The 24,225-nt window shown below is 50.0% G+C and overlaps 1 protein-coding gene across 1 annotated transcript in view; it reads right to left on the bottom strand.

Annotated features, from left to right (window-relative positions):
* RIMBP2 (RIMS binding protein 2) overlaps positions 1–24,225 on the bottom strand; it is a 203,268-nt gene that overhangs the window by 70,220 nt on the left and 108,823 nt on the right. Inside the window, exon 4 of the mRNA XM_082668289.1 lies at positions 4,474–4,578. Within this exon, the coding sequence (XP_082524415.1) occupies positions 4,474–4,575 (102 nt within the window). The 5' untranslated portion in view covers positions 4,576–4,578. The remainder of the gene's footprint in view (positions 1–4,473; positions 4,579–24,225) is intronic.

Here is a 24,225-nt window from a genome sequence, read left to right as displayed (position 1 = left end):
TGCTTGGACTTTGAATTTTTAAGCTATGCCTCCACCAGCTACCAGAGATAAGGGGTGGCTGATGGCCCTATCTTACCCTGATTCCCATTAGAATAGCCGCGGGCAGTTTGATCATTCGTTCATTCTTTAACCGAACAAGTGTTTCCAGTTGCACATTCCTTCACCTGCTTCTGCCAACCACCGTATTGAGCGGAGGGATGAGCTGAGCCTCCGGGGGGAGAGGCTCCCTGGGGAAGGTTCCGGGCGCCTGACCTTCCAGCTGGCTGAATGCCCAGACCTTCCTTAGGGTGGCCAGGTCCAGAGGTGAGGCTGAAACCACAAAGGGATCTCCAAGGAGTGTAAAATGTCAAAAAATCCACCTACATTTCGTGGGAAAACAGCTTCCTTAGACACATCCTGTATATCAAGAAAAAAATATATTATGGGATCCAGGAAGCAGCGGATCCAACAACGTACAGAAAGGCGTGAAGGGAATTCCCAAGGTGACGGCGAAGGGCATTTCCAGGCCCAGCTTGCATTTGGCCTCCGGAGCCACCAGCCTGCACAGGAGGAAGAGGCCGGGCTCCAGGCAGGACGTCTCAGGGGAAATGGAATTAAAACGTCCCCTGGAGCAGGACATGTCGAGAGGAATTCTACAGCTCTGGCGGAAGGTTTAGGAACAGGGGAGTGATGGGTACACAGAGGACTGAGCAAACACACAGAAGGAGGCAATTCACTCCAGGGAAAAGGAAAAGCGGTACAAAAAGGAAATGCTGCCCTTTGCAGAGCCTGACAGGTCGTGTGCGGAGCACGCGTTGCGGAGGATGGAACAGAATTCAACTGGGGACATGACGCTTGAGATCGTCCAAGCTGGATGTCTAGCTGGACAAAAGAAGTGGGGTTCAGAGGCAGAATGTGACTTGGAGAACCGAATCTGGCGGCTGGCACACAGGTGGCATTCAAACCCACGGGGACCTAGCGAGTGTAGGTCAAGAAGAGACGTGGTTGTGGACTGATTCTTGGGGATGTTCAGAGGGCGTCTGTGGGGAAGGAGGAAAGCTGGAAGAGGGTGGGGCCCTGGAAGCCTGGGGGGTGGGGAGGTGGACCCCCTCAAACTGTGCCTCTGGATCAAAGAGGATGAGGGCAGGGCACTAACCACTGAGCAGGACGTCCCGGGTGACTGAACAAGAGCCACGGCACTGGGGAGATGAAGGTGGGGCCCATGGGAGTGGGTTCAAGAAATATGGGGATTTTCAACAGCACGGATGCAACTAGAGGTGATCATACTAAGTGAAGCAAGTCAGACAGAGAAAGACAAACACCGTAGGACATCACTTACACGTGGAATCTAAAATACGACACAGATGAACGTATCTGCACAACAGAAATGGACTCACAGACCTACAGAACAGACTGGCGGTTGCCAACGGGGAGGGCGTTGGGGAGGGATGGAGTGGGAGGCTGGGATTAGCAGAGGCAGGCTCATCTATGGCGTGGGTGAACAACAAGGTCCTACTGTAGAGCACAGAGAACTATATCCAGTATCCTATGATAAACCATAGTGGGAAAGAATATTAAGAAAAAGAATGTGCGTGTGTGTAACTGAATCACTTTGCTGTGCAACAGAAATTAACACAACGATGTAAACCAACTATACTTCAATTCAAAAAAAAAAGAAATAATGGGAGTTGTAGTCAGAGAGAATAGGCGGCCCCTTGGAGATATCTCACACTGTGGTCTCATGAGAATCAAATTGGAACTCAGAGAGCTCTGGTGACTTTTACTGAGGTGGGGGGACAAGGGCTAGACTGTCCTTCCATACGACGTGAGCACTTGCATAACGGGTGTCAGCCACACATTCCAACTTCACCCCATCTAAAGCCGTTGCCCTCATCAGTCTCTCACTTCATTCATTCTCTCATTCATGGGTTTTCCTTCATGCATTTTCTTGATCTGAACTTATTGAATTCTTCATGTACTTGTTCACTTACTCTCACTCTGTAAGGCAGAGGTCTTGTCCTACCCTGAAGGAAGGAAGGAAGGAAGGAAGGAAAGAAGGAAGGAAGGAAGGAAGGAAGGAAGGAAGGAAGGAAAGAGGGAAGGAAGGAAAGAAGGAAGGAAGGAAGGAGGGAAGGAAGGAGGGATCAGGGCAGCAGGTGCAACACGAGGGCCATCCGTGCTGTAAATCAAACGGACGCGCAAACGCTGGAGAGAACTCATCGGTCTTTGCTCCATTCAAGTCTCAACCTTTCTCTTCTAACACTTTTTTTAAAAAGAAAATCAGAGCTCTAAGAAATTACGAAGTTGACACATTCATCCTTCATTAGTTTTTCTTCCTGTGCTCCCCCACTGATGAAGCATCCGTGTGTCCAAAATAGAGACAAGGATGAACACAGGGGGAAAATGAAGCACAAGAAGCTGGACGGTGCTCAGGGGACACTGGGAGCTGAATGACGGACCTGGCTCTAGTGCACTGTCCCCGGCATCAAGTGCTTCGTAAATAAAACTCCAAGCTCGTGGAAAATGATGCTCTGCTGAGAAAATTCGACCTGTCTCCCTTGCTGGACAATACTTGTATTTCTGTCGGAGTATTGTCTGTCCTAGAAATTCCCAGCCTGGGGGCATGGCTTCTGGGGAGGCAGTGAAGGAGCGCGCATACCAGGCAGGTATCTCCAGGCACCGAAAGGTCCCTCACACATGGCAGGAGAAGATAAGAGTAACATCACTGTCTGCATCTCCCAGCAATATCCTTTCTGGATAGCATCTAATGAAACACTGCTGCTCAGCGGGCCAGCCAACTCACTATGACAGGTCACAAGGACTGCAACTGTGTCCATCGCACCGGCCCGATGAAATCTATCCTTAGCGCGAGGTCTCCATAAATGATAACAGAAACAGCATCAGAAGTTACCTGCCCGATGCCACACGCTCCGCTAATAAACTCGGGAGCAGAAAAACCACTCTGACAGATAGGGGTCACCACCCAGGCAGGGTAAGCCATCGTGTCCTTTATTTGAGATCAAAGACCTGGAGGGACTGTCGGGGGATGGAAGGACCCACCGACTGGAGGAAGAGGTGTCTGCTGCGCATCCCATCTGGCGCCGGGTGGCGTCTGGGACCAGCACCTGTGCCAACGGTCACACTGTGCCCTGGCTGGAAAGGCCGGCTGCCCTCCCACGGGTGGGGGGCACCGGGCTTTGGGAAAGAAACGCAGTGAGAGATAGACACAGGGACCCAAGACCCATGGCTCTGAAAGAGGAATCCTCAGACGCATTTGGAGAGGGCCAAGAGGACCGAGGCCTGTGACTAAGGATGGGGCAGGAAGGAACTTTCCTGGTCCCCAAACCATCACAAGTGACATGGGGATACACATTCTGAACCGCTCAGTGCCCCAATCCCCTCCCCGCCTCCCTCCCTCTGGTTTCTGTTCTTTCGTCTTCCTCCCCTCTTCTCTCTCCTTATTTCTCTCCTTTTCTTTCTTCTTTCTGTGTTACCTGTCTCTCTCTTCCTCTCCCTGTCTCTCTCTCTCTCCCTGTCTCTCTCTTTCTCTCCCTGTCTCTCTCTCTCTCCCCGTCTCTCTCTTTCTCTCCCCGTCTCTCTCTCTCTCTCCTCGTCCCTCTCTCTCTCTCCCCGTCTCTCTCTCTCTCTCCCCGTCTCTCTCTCTCTCTCCCCGTCTCTCTCTCTCTCTCTCCCCGTCTCTCTCTCTCCCCGTCTCTCTCTCTCTCTCCCCGTCTCTCTCTCTCTCTCTCCCCGTCTCTCTCTCTCTCTCCCCGTCTCTCTCTCTCTCTCTCCCCGTCTCTCTCTTTCTCTCCCTCTCTCTCTCTCTCTCCCTCTTGTCCTTCGTTCAAGAGATCACGCTGCACATATTTCTCTGAAATTTGATTTGCTCACTTAGCAGACTGTGATGTAAACCTCCCCAAGAGAGCAGCTGCAAACCAAAATGATTCCTCCCAAGGCTGTCGCGCTGCTCTGTGGCATGGATGCCCCGCGATTCACACAACCACACCCTGGGGTGAGCATTCGATTTAACCCCGTTACCTGTGCCCACACTGCAGGACTGCAGACCAAACCAAACCATCATTGTGAACGGGTTCCTGTGTCTCTTACAGGGCATATTCGGCATATCCCCAGAATGGAAGGTTGCAGGGTCAAAATAGACCTGTGTTTTTAGCTTTCATTGACGCTGTCAGGTTGCTTGCCCCCAGAGCTGAAGCACTTCATACCCTTTTCCATAATCCACAGGCGTGCCATTTTCCCTACAATTTCGCCAGCATCGACTGTTAGAGCTTTTCCTTTGATTTTTTTGCAGTTTAGAACATAATCGCAAGTCAACCTAGGAGAAACTAGAGAGCACAGGGACTCGTTCCGCGCCAGGAAGGAGAGGCAGGCGCTCCCTAGCCTGCGAGCAAGGGCTCAGGAGAGCAGCCAGCCACCCGCACCCAGGCCCCCTCCGCCGCCCGCGTCCTCCCAGCCGCCAGCCTCAGCCCGGCTCACCTTCTGCAGGAGGTCGATTTCCTGCTGCTTGGCGCTGAGGACGGCCAGGGCTTGTTCATGCTCCAACTGCAGCTGCTGCCGCCGTTCCGCGGCCTCTCGCATGTGCTGCGTTGGGGGGAGGGCAGGTCAGGTCAGCCCAGCGCCCGGCAGGGAGCTGCGTCCTGGGTCCCCACGGCCGGCTCCCCACTCTGACTCACCGCCTGCATCCCCGGCTTCTCCCGAGGGCAGCAGGGACCAGCCGGGGAAACCCTCACACCCACAAGCCTCCCTCCCCCGTTTTCACATTTTCTAGTTTACATGCCAGGAGCACGTGAGCAGAGCTGCAGGTTCCCGTGCTGTGGAGGTGAAGCTCTCTTCTTCCTGTTTGGAAAAAATCCTCCCTTCTCTCCGTGTTTTTCCCCCAGGTCTTCTGCAAATACCAGCCAAGACCTATGGACTTTTCCCTACATAGGGGTACTGTTCCAAGCTGTTTACTACCATTTAACTCATGTCATCCACAATAATCGTAGGAGGGAGGTACTGTAACTAGCCCCATTCTACAGATGGGAAAACTGACACACCAAGTTTTCCTTGTTTGTCACACATGGTGAGTGGCTGTTTGGGATTCAAATCGGACGCCTCCGTGGAGCCTCTGAATCTCAGGGTTTGGTCCTGTCCGCTCGCCCTGGGGAAGCGGGGTGCTCAGCCCCAGCAAGTCCAAATGCCCCCTCATTTGTCCCTCTGCAAAGGTCCCACCGAGGCAGGGAGTCCCAGGGCTGGACCCTTCCTCTGATCGGAGCATCTTCTCCCCACCTCTGATGATTTCTTGTCACCCAAAGTCATCCCCCAGGAGAACCCACCAGCAAGCATCCCAGGACACCGGGACCTCCCCGGCCCTAACAGCGACCACCTGTGAACCCTGGTGGGGAGGAAACATGAGAAATGACACCATGTAGAAAAAAGGCGTGGGTGGGATAGACTTTCACACAGGCAGAATCACAGGGAATGCACAACATTTGGATTCAGCTTCCTCCTCTCCCCTCCCCTCCCTCCCCTCCTCCCTCCCTTCCTCCTTCCCTCCCTCCTTCCCTCCCTCCCTCCCTCCCTTCTTCTTTCTTTCCTATTTCTTTTTTATAACGAGATCTATGCCAAAGATGGCTTAGCAATCAACATTTCAAAAATCTGGATCTTTTCCCAAAAGTTTTAGCGATGTGTCCCACCCGGAGGGGCTGGCAGAGGCTGAGTCAGAGCTGTTCCCTTCCCGAGCACACGCCTCCTTTTTGCCGCTGTCCCTGCAGACCCAGTCTCACCTTCCTGTGACCTGACATCCGAGGGCATGACCCCTGTTATACAGACAGGAGATACCTTGATATAATGGGGAAGGGACCCTAACATACCTTCTTCCTTAGGTTGAATTTGTTGATGACTTATTATTATTACTTCTAAATTTTGTTTTAATTCTTTTACTTATTTTTATCCCCCAGGCTGGGGAAGGGGTCTCGGAGAGATAAGGGCAGAGAGGCAAATTTATTCTCTTCACCATTTTTCCCAAGTCCATCCCACCCACTGCCACCAAAAGCTCTTTCCTTCCGGGAAAGATCTTGGCACTCAACACTTTTAACCACAGATGAGGAAGCTTTGCAGGTTCACATCCCAAAGTTCTACTTTTTTTTTTTTTTTTTGCATTAAAAAGTGAAGTCTTCCTGCAGCCCGTGTTGCACGTGTTACATGCGTGGCGACATCACGCTCTGGCTTTGTCTCCAGTTTGGGGCTAAACAACCTTGCAGCCCCTCTGCTGTCTCACTTCCCTGGGAAGTTGCAATTTCTTAGCCCCTCGGTGGACGAGTGCTGGTTTCACTGTTGCTATGGAAACTCTCACCAGAACCCCAGGATCCTGGAAAGTTAGAACCCCTCAAACATGAACCAAATCCCCTGAAAAGGTGGAAATGGGTGTGTTTGTCAGTGACTATAACCTGCCCCGAGCTGGGACTGGAATGGGCCGTTTGTGTCTTTATGTGGGCGGGAGGAGAAACAGCACACATGCAACTTCTTGCGTCTGCTCCAGTCTCCAGCCTTCCTGGTCTGACTGCGCCTCGCCTTCCTGGACAGGAGAGGGCTTATTGCTACGTAGCTTCCCAAGAGCCAGTCTTGAACACAGCTCTCCCGGCCCTGCGGAGCTCTGATTACCAACTTGGGCCTAGCAATTTCTAATGACCTCTTGTGGCAGATTCGACTCCCCCCTGCCGACCACCAACCCACCCTGATTCCCCGACCGGTGGCCCAAGGCAACAGGCATTTTCAGGAACACTAAGACGAACCCCCAGAGCCTTTAAACATGTCAGGAATTCTCTGAGCTTCCAAGAAGCTTTGGAAATTCTTCCACAAACACTTCTCACCGACTCAGAGGGATATTACTTTTGTCTGGTATTGGGTTTCTTCTTAAGGGCACTAGAGTTCATTAGTACTTATCCTCCACCAACTTTCATGGGGTTGTCAGAGGGTCGATGGGACCGTGTGTGTGAGGCTTCTCGCTCTAGAGAGGAGTTATTTCTGTTCCATTCCTTCATTCATTTACTTCTGTATATTTATTCATTCAACCAACATTTACTGGGTACCTGTCATGTGCCACGACGCTGGGCATCAAGAACAACAGGGTCCTGCCTCCACGGATGGACATTCTAATTGGGCGAGCGGGTAAGAAAGGACATAGCAAAGCAAATAAACAAGGAAATGTCAATTGCAACAAGAAGCGTTAGGCTGAACCACTAAAGTTGATATGCAATCATTTTGACCTATAAGACTGGCTATTTCACATAGCCTAATCCTGTGATGAAATGCCAATCCAATACTATAATGAAGACTCACTCATTCACTCGCTCACTCATTCATTCATTCAACAAACAATTACCAAGTACTTGTCATGTGTCAGTCACCACCCTGGGTTCTGAAGGTGACGGCAGTGAAGACAAACACACACAAAGCCAAGTCTCTTGGAGTTTACACTCGAGAGGGAGAGACAGACCCTACCCACGTATATTAAACGATGTGGAGTGTGTCAGGTGGTCCTAAGTGTTAAGGAGAAAAATACGGCGTGGGACGGGGGGCTACGGAGCTGCAGGTGTAGCAGAGGCTGGCAGTATTCACTGAAGTGGCCGGAGCCTCCCCAAGAAGAAGCGGAGACCAGAGGCTGGTGACGGAGCTCCGCCCCGCTCCCCGAGGAAGGGCTGTGGGTGGAGTCCAGGCGTGGGAACAGCATGGCGCCTGGATGCCGCCCATTCCCACCGAGCCGAGGCACTGAGCCAGGCTGCTAACAGGACTGTGGAGCACGGAGGCTGCACTGAGCTCCTAGGAAGCTTCCAGAAGGTTCCCTGCTCCAGACACCGCTCTCTGGTGCGGACAATGTCCCACAGGAGGGAAAGGGAGCCTTTAATCCTCCATCACTTCAAGGAGGAACGTCTTTCCAGAGTGTGCCTGACGATTTCCCCTTTGGTCTTTTTGGCCCAAACTGGCCAGATGCCCACCCTGAGGCCAACCCCTGGCCGCCGCAGGCTGAGGGGTCTTTGCACCCAGAAGGTGGGTCGTGCCCCTCCTCTGCTCAGAGCCCCTCAGTGGTCCTCATGACACAGAGTAAGACCGCAGTGCTGCCATGGCGGTGAGGCTGCACTCTGCCCGCCTCTCCCGCTCTGCTACACACACCCGGGCTTTCCTACTCTTTCCAAAGACCAGGCAAACTTCCACCTCAGGGCCTTTGCACATGCTGTTCCCTCTGCCGGTCACACTCTTCCCCCATCCCCAATACTGGAAGCGCTTGTTCTCTCAAAGTCCAGGCTTTGCCCAAATACCACCTTCTCGGTGAAGCCATATTTAAAACTATAACCAACCCCCCTGCAGCAACCTTTTCTCCACCCTGCTTTATTTCACTCCAGAGCACTTCTCACCATCTAATATATTTCACACTTTACTAGCCCACTGTCTGCTTCCCCTCCCTAGGATGTAAACAGGCTCCTGTCTCAGGCTGTGGTCCCTGCCCTGGACAGGTCACTCAGTAAATAAGCCATCCGTTGTGATCTTCCCTCATGACTCCTTGGACTCAGCTCTCACCACCCAGTCTGTTCCAGCCACACTGGCCTCGGCCCAGCTCTGGGAATTTTCTGAACATTCCCCAGCAGGTGCTTGCAGGGACAGTGATGGTGGAGGTGTGTTTCCGGTATCTCAGGTCAATAAAAGTGCAGGGTGAGGTGATCAAGAACCAGACTGCCTGGGTTCAAATCCCAGCTCTGCTGCCTCTAGCTAGTGACTTAACCTCTCTGGGCTTCATTTCCTTCTTCGGGATGAACTGTTTATTAGCATATGGATCAACTTTTCGATGGGTAGTTAACAATGTTGATTAGTTAATTAGGAATGAACACCTGCTTCGAAAAGGGGTTCTGAATATGACATGACTTAGGGTAGTACCTGGCATCTATGAAGCCTATTACCTTTCACTCTGAATATAAGAAAACCCCTTCCCATGGACCTCATGCAGTATCATGTAAGGCAGGACCCTGTAATGCAGCTTCGTGTAATAAAGTGTCATGTGATACAGTACCATGTGGTAGAGCATGATGTAATTTGGCATTGTGTAACAGAGCATCACGTTATGAAGTATCACGCAATTCAGCATCACGTAACGCAGCATCACGTAACGCAGCATCACGTAACGCAGCATCACGTAACGCAGCATCATGTTATGAAGTATCACGTGATGCCACTTCAGTATAAAACTCAAGGTGCACGGGGCAGGGGGGTCGGGGTAGAAGGTATTCGGTGACCAGGGACTCTACCAGCAAGGCAGTGAGTGACTAGGATGATGGCATTGGTAAGATGGTGCAGTTAAACAAAATGTGCTACCATTCAGTAAGCACTTACTGAGTACCAGGCCCTGTCTCACCCAGTGCTGAGAGCTGTGTGCTGTGCTCACCGTTACAACAGGCCGCAGACTCAGGGAAGCTGAGCGCCTTGCTTAAGGCCACACAGGGTGCTGCAGCAGAGCCTGGAAGCCATCCCAAGAACGGCAAACCACAGAGCCAGGGTCCGCCCGACCACTGACCCTTTGCTGGCCTCAGGCCACTTCTCCTCCATGGCCATCTTCACCGTGAAACTCTACCGGGGCAGATCCACTTTTTCAGGCTCCCAAGGAGCGAACCTGGCTGGGATGGACAGTTAGGCAGCCGTTCCAGCTAATCTTTGCCCTTCTGTTTATTCCGGAAGTGGTCAGTGCCAAACGCAGCCTGTGTAATCTTTATTTAGCTTTGAGGGAAGTTATTAGTGGAAAGAAGGAAACCATCTTCCTTACGAGGATTCATTAGAAAGACGAACTGAATACAAAATTGCTCCAGGTGTGCTGTCGCAGGCATCGGGGTCACTGAAGGACAGAGGGGCCACAGACACTTAGCGGGCTCCTTGCTTAGAGGCAAAAGGGAGACGGGGGTGTGTAGGTCAGGTGCATGGGAACAGCTGGGATGGAAATAGCTGTCCTCGGGCTGAGGGACCAAGTCAATATAAAGTAGTTTTCAGGAAAGGAAAGTGTGTAAAAATCTATGCCCCTCGGGGGTGTTACAGATCAGGGTTCTTGGCGCTCCTTAATTAACAGAGATTGATAGAAGGCCGGACGAGAAATTCCCGCAAGGCTCTAGCGGGGCCTCTGCTGCAGCAGCGGGGAGCGAAAAACGAACAACAGGTTCCCTTGCCGGCTCCTTATCTGGGGTGAGGGTAGGCGTGGGTCCAGGTGGCTGGGCAGAGGACAGCTTAGGTGGTATGTGCACCGCTTAGGTGGTGTTGAGGGCAGGGGCCCTGCGCAGTGCCCTGCTTTTGCTCCTGACACCCTGTTTTTCCTCCAGGCTCTTCAGAAGCAGCAGTTGGATTTTTTGGGGGGGGTCTTTTTGTATCTTTTTATCCATAATTTGCCCCAACTGCAGATGCAAACAGTTATTTTTAGTCCCTTATAGCTTCTTTGTATTTTATTGCTTGAGGAGACATTTGTCCAGGCGCAGGCACTGCAGCAAAGGGTCCAGGTCTCAGCCTGTCTCAGAGGGACATGGTGTTTGAGGTTAATTATGATGGGCGTCGCAGCTCGGGGGACAAGATTAGCTGGGAACTTTTTTAGTTTCTTTTGCATCTTCCCACATCCTACCTGTCCCTTCAAAGCCATGTTCCCCTCCAGCAGCTGCCCATGTATCTGCTTCTTTTCTCAACACACTGCTTACGGGGTGTCTCTACTCACTGTCTCCACGACCTCACACCCCACTCGCCCTTCAAAGCTTCTTCACCTTGGCTCCCCTACCACCACTCAGCCGGCAGCCTCCTGCCAAGATGACCAAGGGGCTCCCTGCTGTCCAAGCCAGCGGTCACTTCTCTGCCCAGGGACCCCATGTCTCAGCAGCATGTAACATGTAACATGGCGGAGGGTCATGAAACACCCTCCGCTCCTGGCCCGGGGATCTCCACGCTGGCCTGGTGTCCCCTCTTCCTCTCCACTCCTGTCTGATCTCTGGACACTGGAGTGGCCGCTGCTCTGCTGACATTCTTTCTTTACGGGATCTTATCCCACATCACAGTTTAACTGCTGTTTACAAACTCACGCTGCCAAATGAAATGTTTCTCTCTACACTCATATCCAACTGTCCACCCCTCACCTCCATGTGGACGTACAGGAGGAAGCTCAGACTCAGCCTGTCCAAAATAGACTTTGACCTTCTTTCTCCAGCCACCTGTGTCCCCAGCTGCCCCGTTCCAGCAAGGACCCCACCAGCCACTCAGTTCCTACAGCCCAAAGCCAGGAGTCACTCTTGCCCCCTTCCCTCCTTTGCTCGGTGTCCAAGGCTTTAGAAAATCTTGCATTTGCACCAAAACCCTTCCTGGATTGGCTCCTTTCTCCGTGTCCACTGCCGTCACTGCCCGACCGGCCGTTATCACCCCTCGGCCGGACCATAAGCAGACTTGGAGTTGGTCTTCCTGCCATCGGTCCTGCTACCTGACAGGTCCCCAAGAGAGGCCAGGGTGCTCTCTCCCAAACACGGCCATCTGTGATGGCTAATTCTCTGTCAACTCACCTGGGCTGAAGGATGCCCGGAGAGCTGGGAAAGCATGACCTCTGGGTGTGGCTGGGAGGGCGCTTCTGGAAGAGACTAGCACTTGAATTGGGGAACTGAGGACAGCAGATGGTCCCCACCCCACCCCCGTGTGAGAGGACACCATCCCATCTGCCTAGGACCCGAACGGAATGAGAGGCAGAGGGAAGGAGGGATTCACGCTCTCTGCTTGAGCCAGGACATCTATTTCTCCTGCCCTAGGACATCAGCCTCCTGAATCTCATGCTTTGGGGGTCAGACTGGGACTTACGGCATCAGCCCCTGAATTCTCAGGCCTCTGAACTCGGACTGAATTTACACCACCAGCTTTCCCGGTTCTCCAGCCTGCAGCTGGCAGGCAGATCGTGGGATTTCTCGGCCTCCATCATTGCACGAGCCGATTCCTAGAATAAAGCTCCTCTTGTATCTCCATGTCTCTCTCTGTATATGCGACTGGTTCTGTTTCTGGAGAACCCTGACTAATACACTGTCTTCTGCTTCCAGCACTCAATGACTGCCACTGCACTTAGAACAACATTCAAAATCTTCGCTGCAGCTGATGGGTTCCTCTGTGATGGGGCCGCTTCTCTGCCTAATCCCTTCACTACGCCTTAGCCATGCTGGCCTCTGGTCAGCTCCACTGTCACGTCAAGATCATCTCCACCCCCATGTCTTAGCATATGCCATTCCACTGCCTGAAATGCTGGTCCCTGCATCTTCACATGGCTGGCCCTTCACAGCATGTATCCCCTCCAGAGATTATCTTGTTTATTTATATGTTTATTTATTCTATGTCTTCCCTCCCCCTGCTAATCTGTGAGATCCACGAGGTTAGAGAACTCATCTCCATCTGCTGATACGCCCCAGGGTCTACCACAGTCTCTGGCACACAGTGGGATGGCATAAATGACAGGACAGTGAAGTCCCTTATGCAGAACATTTCCCCGTGGCTCCAGCCCACCCTCACCTCTGGTCTCTCCATCACTGATGGTAGCCATCATTATTCTGCATGTAACAGATGTACTGTCATTATTACTATTCTGCATATAATGCATTATTATTATATAGGCACGATTATTATTCTTCTGCATATAGACTATAAGCGGCTTTGCTCTGTTCTGAGTTATTTTGTGTAACTCTCACTTTCTCAGTTGGACTCTGAATGTCTCTTCCATGCCCACACTCCACAGGCGGTAGAAGCCGGATTCACGTTTGCCAAATGGAATTCAACCAATGCTTATGGATGGAAGATCCACCCTGAGGCTGTCAGGAAACTAGATTCTGCCTTTGGAGAGACTAGAGGAGATACAATTCTCACCACATTTTCACCAAACTGTGAACCAGATACATCAACTAACTCTCCCGGAGGGAAACCATGCCGGTAGGGTGAGTGTCACCCATTTGTCCAATGTCCTCTAGGAGGTGGGCTTTGAAGACTGAGGAAGAGTAGAGTTAAATGGATGGTGAGAAAAAGTGTAAACTAAAAATAAGAGAGAGATTGGTTTTTAAGGCTGAAATCTGTGGAGTTAGGTGGACGGTGGAGAGAAAAAATTAACTCAGGCGACGGATGGGGTTGGACCTGCGAGCTGAACATTAGTAAGATCTGTGAACCAGCTAAAGCGGAGAAACAGACAAGCCTCAAAAACACACGCACGCACTCAACATACTCATATGTCCTGGCATAAGGATATGCTATTGCTTCGTCCAGTACAGCACTGACTTTCCAAATAGAGCCAGCAGATATGCCTACGTTGAAACACACATAGAAAACCACAGCGTTACAAGGTTCGTATTTTTGAGATATTAATATTTCTTTCTGTCTCTCCTTCTATTTCTCCTCCACTCCTCCCCCACGTCCCAACCAGATGGCAGGTCCATTCTGCACTCATTGCCTCAGGGAGGGTGCACAGGGTGAAGGGCAGAAAAAAGGACCCTCCCGGGCTTTGGTGCACAAGCCCTACACCGATGAACTACTTGTGAGAACGACCTGAGACTAGAACGTCCCTCCTCACCCGCAGAAAAACAGTGCTTCATCGGAGGTTGACAGACAGGCTCACACGTGCATAGACACTGGTGAATTCCGGAGAGAAGGGCTTTGGCTCTGCTTTCTGGAAAGTTCCAGAGAGGTGAGACCCTAGAGAACTTATGGCTAACAGGTGAGTCCAGAAAACAAAGCTTTGAGCCACCCGGCAGAGGTTTCTGCACTACACTGGCATAACCAAGAGTCAATATGAACTCATACGACTAAACAAGTAATCTTTAGTCCTTTTGTTAATTATACCTTGCAAGTTGCTAAGAGAGTAGATCTTAAAAGTTCTCATCACAAGAAAAATAATTCTGTAACTATAGGTACAGTGATGGATGTTAACTAGACTTACGGCAGTGATCGTTTTGCAACACAGACAAATATCAAATCATAATGTTACACCTGAAACTGATACAATCCTTGGTCTCGTATTTTACAATGATGTCATGTAACTTTAAGCCTTGTCTCCAAAATGATGGGAAAAAACTGTTAGACTGTGGCTTGTGGATTTTTAAAGCCTATTTGTAAATAATAAGAACTGGACAGAATGGTGGAAATCTCAGCATATGCATGCATGGGTGGGTGGGAGATGAAATCCTCCACCTCTTGGTATCATGTGGCCCCAACCCCAACTCAGGTGTAACCCTGGTGTGTGCCGTAAACTGTCCTAATGCTCTCAGATCCACTCCTCCCCCTTCCCTGCTCTGCTCACAGAGAACTACATTTCCCAGACGGCCCTGCCCCTGCTGCTTGGGGACTGGCCAACTGGAGGCACCAGAAGGTGGGAAGAAGCGAGAGGCCAGGTATTTCTCCCTCTCCCTGCTTCCCGTGTTGTCTCCAGAGGTGGCTCTTCCTCCCCTGGGGCTCTAGCTCCTGCTGGGCAGCCCTCACCCATGGCTTCAGCCTCCGGCCCTTGGGAAGACCATCACCCCGCCCCCATCTCCGCAGCCTTAGAGGTGATGTATCTCCAAGTGCATATTTGACTTCTCAGCTCTTCTACTGCCTGTGTAACTAATCCTCTGCGTTAAAGTCCCTCCACCTGAAGACACCTAGATTGCCGTCTGCCTTTCAACTGAAATCTGGCTGAGAGACTGAAGGAAAAGGATGAAGCCAACTCCAAATTGACATTACATTTCTAGCAGTCTTTCAAAATGAGCATCTTAAGGGAATTAAGTAACTTTGGGGGGAAATGTTATATTTCTTTCACTTGAGTTTTTACAATTAGATTCAAATCTGCTTTATAGATTTACTGTGACAACTGGAAGAAAAAAATGAAAACCCACTGAAATCTGAACTCTGCTGACACCCTGCAAAGTAAAGATTCATCAGTCCCGGAACATTTACAGCCTGAGAATGGCTTCATTTACTTACCCACAATTTCACTGGTTTGTTTTAATACCCCTTCGTTACTTTGCTTGAAACTTTTCCTACCAAAAAAAAAAAAAAAGATGGTTTTGATGCTTCTTCCCAACTAGGAAAAGTTGTTCCTTTCATTCTCAGTGTAGTTGATCTTGGACTGAGAGCTGCTTTAATGAGTCTGTATTATCTCCTCCCCTGGAAGGTAGGGCACAGACGTGCAATCTCAGTGAGCCCTGAAGCCTGGGGCTTATGCAGAGTGGTGGAAAAAGTTCAAGGATGACAATCCCTGGGTCCAGGCCCCAGCCTTCTGTCTAGGAAGTCTTCTTGCCCAAACACCAAAGGCTGAAAGCCCAGCGGGCTGAGAGCTTACTAGAAATGGGACAAGACACAAACACCTTTCCATTTTATTTCTGACATACACCCATCTGCTGAATACTGGAAACTTTAGAAATGATGAAAAATGGAAACAAATACATCCTTCTGTCTCATTTTTCACCTTCCCTTCACAGTTACTGTGAAGATGTCCAGTGGATGGATGGATGGATAGATGGACGGATGGACGGATCGATGGAAGGATGGATGGATGGATGGATGGACGGATGGACGGACGGATCGATGGACGGATGGATGGGTGGCTGAGTGACTTTGACACCTGTAGCTGTCCCCACTTCCCTCACTGTCCAAGCTTGCCAATCAGCCCCTTGGCAGGCCACCAAGTACCCCAGGGTTGGGCTAGCTTTCATGTCCCAGTAACGTTTCAAGGTCATTTCTGCCTCCCTGACTTCAATTAGGAGGTTCCCTCTTCCCTGAATGGCCTGATTTTCTCCTAAATATTCACGAATCCCCCTGTGCCCCAAGCCTAACTCAAACTTCACTTTCTCCAATTTGTCCCAATTACTCTCATCCTATTGACTTCCTGTTCTGCAATGGACAGCTGCTAATCTTCTCTGCCCCGCATGTATTTCCTGTTCAAATGAGAGCAGTATCCTGAATTATCCCAAGGACATCAGCCTTTCCCTACTCTCAGCCTCACGTTTTTCAGGGAGTAACCCCAACCCTTGGCTCCGGGGTTTGCATGTGATCTACACTCTTCTAGGCACATGAGCCCAAAGCTAGACCAAAGGGACAAATTTTGGTTTCATGAGACATTTACTGGAAATATTAGGAAAGAAAGAGACATCCTCTTCCGTGGTGACTAAATTGGTAGGATGCAAGCCAGGAGATGTTGGGTACCATCTTTGACGTGACTTGGTGAGAGCCTGCCTGTGAACTGGACTGACAGGAAAAAGCAGAGATAAAAGATGAAGAGAGACTGTTCTTGGTGACATCACCTGGGCACCTTGATTCAACCTTGCCTGAAGCCTAACCTCGCTCATATTTCCCACTTTATAAACCAATTATTTCTTTCTCTTAAAACCATTTGACATAGGTTGGCATGAACTTGATCCCAAATGGTCCTCACTACAATATTTTTCAACAGCATTTACGACTGCCACAAAACTTACTTAATTCTATAATGTCTCATTTTTATGCACTGAACCTTCATAACTTTTTAGTCTTGTTTCTCAAAATAAAGAGACAGCTGGTGGATCGTGACAGTTTTGGAGTCCTTTCAATTCCCTGTTTTGGGGAAGAAGCAGCCAGAGACCCAAAGGAGCTTTCCAGAAGTAGAATGACAACTTCTCAGCAGCAGAAAGAGGATAAACTGGGGTGCAAGGGCACGGGGGTGGAGTGGGGTGCAATGAGGTGGGGCTGGGGCAGGTGCTGGGTACCATGTCTCTCCTGGGGCCAGGAAACAAAGTCCTAAGATCAAAGTCACTGGCAGCAAGTTTCGCTATTCAAGGAGATCACTCTTATCCACAGGGTACCTGTGGTGTGTAGAGGTTGAAACCCATGAGTCCAGCATCTGAACCACCCAAGGGGGTTCCAGTGAAACTCTGGGCTGGATGGTGGCCAGGCCAGAGGATTGAAACAGAGACCACATTTAAACCCGCACTGGAGCTCTGCCACCCTGGGAAAGGGTTCGGGTGGAAGGAGGGAGAGACGTGGGCAGCCGTGAGCCTTCACGGGAGCTCCTGATACCGTGTGTGTGGCCCCCGCGGTCAAAGCCTCCTTGGTGTTTATTGCAGGTGGTACACCTGGTGGACATCGACGTCCTTCTTGTTTCTATAAGCAGACTGCTGGCATGCCTTTCCCAGAGTGTCCTGCCCGAGGTCCTAGCCCCAGGCAGCACCATCTTCCTTCTCGTCTAAGCGTGTAACCTTTACTAAGTTCTCGAGTACTGTTGTGCTAAGTATTTAACACATATAACATATTGAATCTTCACAACAACACTTGAAGCAGGAAATATTTTATTCGCATTTACAGCGAAGGAAACCGAGGCCCAGAGAGGTTAAGTAACTTGCCCAAGGTCGCCCAGCTAGTCAAGGATGAGGCCGTATTTGAACACGGATCTGTGCTCACACTCTCTCCACTCATCTGTCTGCTCTACGGGAGACTTCCGGCAGGACCCCACCCTGACTTGTGGGATGTGCTGACATCCAGCAGACTTGGCAAGAAAGTCAACGCAAGAACACTTCCTGGAGCTACTTCAGGTCCCTCTGGGGTTCTCAGGCCACCGAAGACACGCTGCCCTTGGCCACGTGACCAGTGCGCAGAGCACTGGGCGTTTCTCCAGGGAGGAAATTTACATCATCATCGCTGGCATCAATTCCACAAGCCGTCATGATCCAGGCTGTCCCTGGGAGCACGAGGGGCCCATGGGTCCTTGCGGAGAGTCTGGAAATGCCCGGCTTTCATTCCAAGACAAACTCCCACCGAATTCCTAAGGTCTGGCCTCTGCTTCCTTTTACAAACCTCTTCCCAATGCCAAGGGCACAGGCCACGTTCCACGGGAGCATTTCACATCAGAAGTCCTGAAGATCGTGCGCCCCAGCGAGCAGTGCCCGTTTGATATGCTTTGCCTGTGGCAGGATGTATTTTTAACGCGGTGATATTTATAGCCGGATGTCGGCATTAACACGAGTGCTCAAGTAGCCTCCAAGTGTCAAGATGCTGCTTCCCCGGGAAAGCTCAGATGTGACACGGTGGGAACGAGTGTGGAGCAAACGGAGTCATCTCAGCCGCGTTAGAGCAAAGGGGGTTTGTCTTCTGCTTTGGCTCCTGCCCTGCCTGGTAACGAAATTCAGGAAAGACTCACTTCCCTCAACAGGAGTTAACAGCGATGCTCCTAACGTCACATTCATGGGATCTGGTACTCCTGGCGGAAGTAATGAAGCATTTCCGTGCCCACGATTCCCTTTTACAAGACACCCGGTGGGAAGAACACAGCTCTTACTGAGTTCATGTCTTCAAAACCAAGGAAGAAGGCATTTAAAGCCGTGTGTTTTCTATGCCTTATGACTCCCTGTCCCGTCTGTGGAAGTCAGACTCATTCCTAATGAGGATCGGTGTGGGAAAGAGCCATGGAAGCCAAAATATATTTTAGCCGAAGTATCTTGGTTTCTCAAACTGGAAAAAATTAGGAAGTCAGGAGCCCCCTTATCAAACACTGGAGCTCTCCTGATTCCTGGTCTGTCCTTAAGCCTCCAGACAAGCCTCTCTCCTGCGCATCTGACCCTGACGGATTCTGGAGACATGGGACAGTGGCACTCAGGGTTATTAAGATCACCTTTCCGAAGCACGGTTTTCGTCATGTGCCAGTGGTCCCTGCCTGCCAGGCCTGGGGATTGAGGCCAGCCAGGTGCAGGGCATAAGGTCAGCCAGCCCTGCCTTCAAATGTCGTTTCGACCCCTTATAAACTGTGTGCTCGGAGGTGAGGTGTGTACCTCTTTGAGCCTCAGTTTCTTCACTTATCGAGTGAAGGAGAAGAATCCAACCTTCCCAAGGTCATTGCAAGGACCAGATGAGATATGAGCTTCCAAGTGACCTGCACAGTAATGACCTTTGATGCAATTATGGGTCAGCGTTGATTTCGGTTTTCCCTTTCTTTTTGTTTTCTGTTTGTTCCCTCTCCTTTCATCGCTCTGTTTCGCCTTTCCTGCTTTCCTTCCAATGATCTGAATGCTTCGTAGTATATCCCATCTCAGGTATTTATTGGGTGACTATATATTTTTATATACCTTTTAGTGGTCGTTCCAGGGGTCTCAATATACGTGTTTAAATTAAAATAATCTATTCAGAATTAAACTGTGCCACTCCAAGTGGAATGTAGAAACACCACCACTGTCTCAGCATCTTTACTTTCTCTCTCTGTCACTGTCTTCCCATGGATTATTACATCCATACACACTGAAAACCCTCAGTGTTATAATTTTTCTTTGAACTGTCATACATATTTTAAAGGATCTAAGAGGAGAAAAATAGGCTATTACATCTCCCCAGCTACTTACCATTTCTGTTTCTCTCATCCACCCAGGACTTATTGAGCGCCAAGTATGTGACAAGTGCTAGCAACACCGTAAAGACAAAAACGGAAGTGGTCCTGGCTTGTGTGGAATTCACCTTCTAGTGGTAAGGATAAGGGTTAATTAAATAAGGCTATAAAACTGCAAACTTGTGACAAGTGTCATGAAAGAGAAGTGCTGAATGCTGAGAGTCTTCCATCACTAAAAGATGAGCCCTGGGGACGTCAGCTTCCCTGGGGAGGTGACAGACGAGTGGATTTTTGAGGATGCATAGGAGTTGGTTAGAAGAGGGAAGAGCAAAGCGTTCTATGTAGAGGGAGCAGTATGTGCAAAGGCCCTGTGGCAGAAGGGATCAAAGCCAGGTCAAGGGTGAAGGAAGGCTGGTGTGACTGGCATGGGGGGAGAGATGCAGAATGTTGGAGGGGAAGCCAAGGGGGCCGACAGGGACCAGACCATCAGGGCCTTGAAGGAATGTCATCCTCATTCTCAGAGCGATGGGCAGCCAGGCAAGGATGCAAGGATGTGGATCAGGGTATAACATGAGGGGATCTGTGTTTGCAAAGACTGTGGTATGGAGAAAAGATCAGAGGGGAGCCAGAGTAGAGGAGAGGAAGAGGCAGGAAGTTAGGGAACATTTAATAGAACCTGAGCAAGCTGTGTGCTCTCAGGCAGCAGGAGTAGAAATTGAGGACAGTCAGGTTGGCTCAGGAGGTTTCTGGATGGCTTGCTTTAAATCTATAGGACTTTCCATGAACTGCACGGCCAGTACGAGGGACAGGGAATCGCACACCTCCGGCTGGAGCAGCTGGGCAGATGGTGAGACAGGGAAACAGACTCCGATTGGGCTTCTTATTTCAGGGCCTGTGGGTTTGTGCTGAAATGGAGTTTACCTCCTGGACACGTGCTTTCGTTCATGCAAAAATAATTAATAATTATTAAATTATTAATTATTTAATAATTGTGAAATTATTCTTTTCATAATTATTACATTAGTAAAAATAACAATCTAACTCTAACCCTAGCTGAACACTTAACTCTGTGCCAGATACTCGATGTCTGGGATAGAATAACGAGTAAGTCAAAGGTCATCTCTGTTCTTATGAAGTTTACATTCTGCTGGGGAAGGGTATGCAGAAACTAAACAAGGTAGCTGGCAAGTAATAAGAATTTCAGAGATTGATAGAGGAGAGAAAGCGAGGTGACGTGCAGGGGAGAGAGGCAGGTGTACCGATTCTACTCAAGCCGGTCAGGGAGGTGACATTTTAGCCGAGACCTACATGATGACAAGCAACGTTTTGAGGAAAGCTCTGGAGGCAAGAGCCAGCTTGGCGTGTGTCCACTGGCTGCAGGGTTGCGAGGGGCTGGGGGTGGTGAGAGGTGAGGCAGAGGGGCAGATCTGGGAACAGATGAGGTGATCGCCCTGCTGTGGGTTCAGTTCTGGACAGTTCTGGACAGCTGTGGGTCCAAATGGACGTGTTGAAGCCCTCACTTGACTACATGTCTTGGTCACTAGATACGGACGTGACTCACTTTTAAATTATTGCCTGAACGGTCTGCTTTTGGTGAACATCACGGTTGCATGGCTAATGCTACAATAAAGATCTGGGGCACACGGTGGGAGCTTTATGTCTCTGTGCGCGCCCAGAAGGGAGACTGAGGGAGAAGAGTATGCTGGAGCTGAACATGGACAGTTCCAGAAGCCAGAAAGACCTCACCTTCGGCCGGCATCGTGTAAGCGTGCCTGCTCCCCACTCCTCGCTGGCCCTGGGCACTGTCTCTCCTAAGAGTTTCTTCATCTGATGAAGAGATCGGCATCTCGCTGTCGCTTTAATTTGCATTTTCCTGATGATCAGTGAAGTTGAACACTTCATATGCTGAGTAGCTCAGAATTTTGAAGCGCTGGGTGGGGATCCCAGCAGAGGACAAAGAACTGGGCTGCCTGCTGCACGGAGAAAATCGTCAACTCCATGGTGGGGTCCAGTGGGGGGGGTGGGTCCGAGCCTCAGAATGAGATCTCGTCCCATCCTTTTGCTGGATGCAAAGAAGGCACGTGTGTGTCCCACAGCACTAGCCGATGAACTGGCGGTGCCTCTTACCTAAATCTCTCCCCATGGAGACAGGAGCGGAGAATGAAGATCAATACATTTCCTGCTTCTCGCTCGTCTCTGAACATCCAGATAAAGCTATCATCTATTCACATCAAGGGTTTTGCTGGAGACGGAGCCCTAAACATTATTCTCATGTTCAGAGAACGCTGGAGGGTTTTATTGGCATTTGAGTATCAGCACATAGAAAATGAACTCCAAAACCTTAATTAAACCTGACAATGACCGCAGGCAGGTTTGTGTTCATAGGTATAAGGATGAATCTCCATGCACAGATGCAAAGTAATGGGAGGGGAAGAGGGAAGGAGCTGGAGATAAGGGAAGATTGTCACCTCGAGAGTTACTTATTCATCCCAGATAATCAGTTGTTCATTAACACAAAATAAGCGTCAGATTATCGTCACTGAAATTGACTAATCTGTTGATTGTGAGAACAAAATCTGGTCCAGAATACTTTTTCCCTTGTCTTTGAATCATAAACTATAATGGATTAAGTTTAATTAATCAAAAATATTTTTACAGCCCTGGGTCAGATTTCTAGAATTTGCACTGCGTGCTGGTCAGATAACCGGAAAGGGGGCTGCAAAGGTTCCCTTGTAAACCTGCTGCCAGCACGGCCGGTCGACAAAGTGCTCAGGGGTCCTTGAAGTCAAGGAAAAGGATGGCCCTGATTAACTCATGGTTTTTTAAAATTAAGTGAAAGTCAGCCTTGAAATACCTCACTCCACGGTCTTACTGGAGATGTCCAAATACTTAAATGATTTGGGGCTTCCCAGTGGATCAGTAGGGATGGGACGGAATAACACACACTCTCTCTCTCCAGGAACTTTTTTCCGAAAAAGGTGACACTCACAGCTTCTGGGTGGATGTGAATTTGGGGGACGCTCTTCATCCCCACACAAAGCCGTCCAGTAGCTTCTCCGTGACTGCGGTTCCCACTGAGCTCCAGGAACTGCCCGCAGGCCCAGGGAAGGGGGGGACAGCTGCCCGCTCTGCTGGTCTCTCTCTGCCTTCCCACCCCTGTCGGTTCCCCCGGCCCACGCCTCTCGAAACGGTCTCTGTGTTGACCTCTCTTGTGTAAGTTAGACACTTGGAGTGTGGCATCGTTCCCTGCCAGGATGCTAATGCTGTCCTAAAATAGAGACACACGTCTCTGTTGCATCTGACAAATGCAGCCATCTTTCGGGTCCTGAGTAAGAAGACGCAGGGAAGAGAGGCAGGATGCGCTCCGATCAAACACAAAACCCGGAGCTTCGCACGTTCCTCTTCCATTTCCGTGGAGCTGGTAAGATGCTAAGGGTCTAGACGATCCGAAATATCCGGCAACAGGAAATTTACATGAAAACACCAGCTTTTTTTTTTTTTTTTTTCCAGAATCCTTGAGTCCAAGAAGCTTGGTTTACTCCGTTCATCACAAGGTCAGACACTTGTGCCGAGACCTAACCCAGGGGGTGCTGGGCTTGAAGGTGGGGAGCTCCGTGGGGGGACACCCTTGCCAGACAGTCACCCGGCCTGGGCCGAGCAGAGGCTGGAAATCACCAACTCTCCTGTGGTTTGTCCTCTTGGAGAATCTCAGTCTCTGCCAGAAAGAGGCTGTGCTTGATTTGTGGCTGCATTTTTACAGAAGCACTTGTAAGCCCCAAAGAAGTGACCCTTCTAGACAAGCTTCCTCGACCACAAGCCTTCACCTGCTCCATTACTCTCCACGATGGCAGAAGGTGTCTGCAGTAACAGGCCATGTCAGTATCATGCGGTCTCTCGCTCACACGTTCACTCATTCACTCATTCATTCATTTACTAATTTAATCAATCAATCAATATTTACCAAGTGCCTTCTAGATGTCAGATTTTGTCCTATGCACTGAAACAAAGTCTCTCTCAAAGAGGCTACATTTTGGTAGGAGAAAACAAACAATATACAGATAATTAAAACCAGCAAGATAAGTTTTCTTGGAAGAAAATGAATTGGAGGATGTGATAGCAACTTCTTATCACAGATAAGGTGGCCAAGAAAGTCACTGCCAAGTAAGTGACACGAAACCAAGACCTAATTAATTGACCCACAGTCAGAAACACAAAGTGCTGAGGGAAACAGCCTTCCAGGTGGAAGAAGCAGTAAGTGCAAAGGCCCTGGGGTGGACGTGAGTGCAGTAAGTTCCAGAAAGACAGGGATGGCCACTGTAGCTGGCTCCAGGCTGTAAGGGGTCATGGTAGGATGAGGGTTGAAGGATTACGTGGGGGCCACAGAGCACAGGGTCCTGCGGGAAAGAGTCTAGATGTTCATCTCTGTGCAGTAAGAAGCAATTGGTGGGGCGGTAAGCAGTGGGGACATGACGCAATTTCTGTTTTATCAACGTGGCTGTGGCTCGACACCAGGGGATAGCCCATCTTAGGAAGGGCATATATGCCTGAAGCCTTTGCAAAGCGAAGGGCTCACCTCTTGGCTATTGTAAGCAAGGCAGACTTGAGACTATCCTACCTCCCTCTCTCATTCGTTCAGCCCACAAACATTTATTGTACGGTTTTTCTACACCAGGCTGGGCACTGAGGATACAACGATAAGCAAAAAAGATATGGAACTTGCCCATATTGTGCTTCTCCTGGAGGGTAACCAGGACAAAAGCAAGCCAGACAGCAGACACAGCAAGTGCAAAGGCCCTGCGGTGGCTGGAGCACCCCAGGAAAAGACCGGAAAGGAGGTAGTGTGTCTGAGAGTGAGGAGGGGGCTTGGCCTTCCACACCTCAAGTTATTTGTCTCCCTGGCCTCC

This window comes from Grampus griseus (assembly GCF_964374135.1).
Source record: "Grampus griseus genome assembly, chromosome: 12".
NCBI classification, from domain to species: domain Eukaryota; kingdom Metazoa; phylum Chordata; class Mammalia; order Artiodactyla; family Delphinidae; genus Grampus; species Grampus griseus.
The sequence above is the reverse complement of the archived record's forward strand: the minus strand, read 5'-3'. Positions and strand labels throughout refer to the sequence as shown.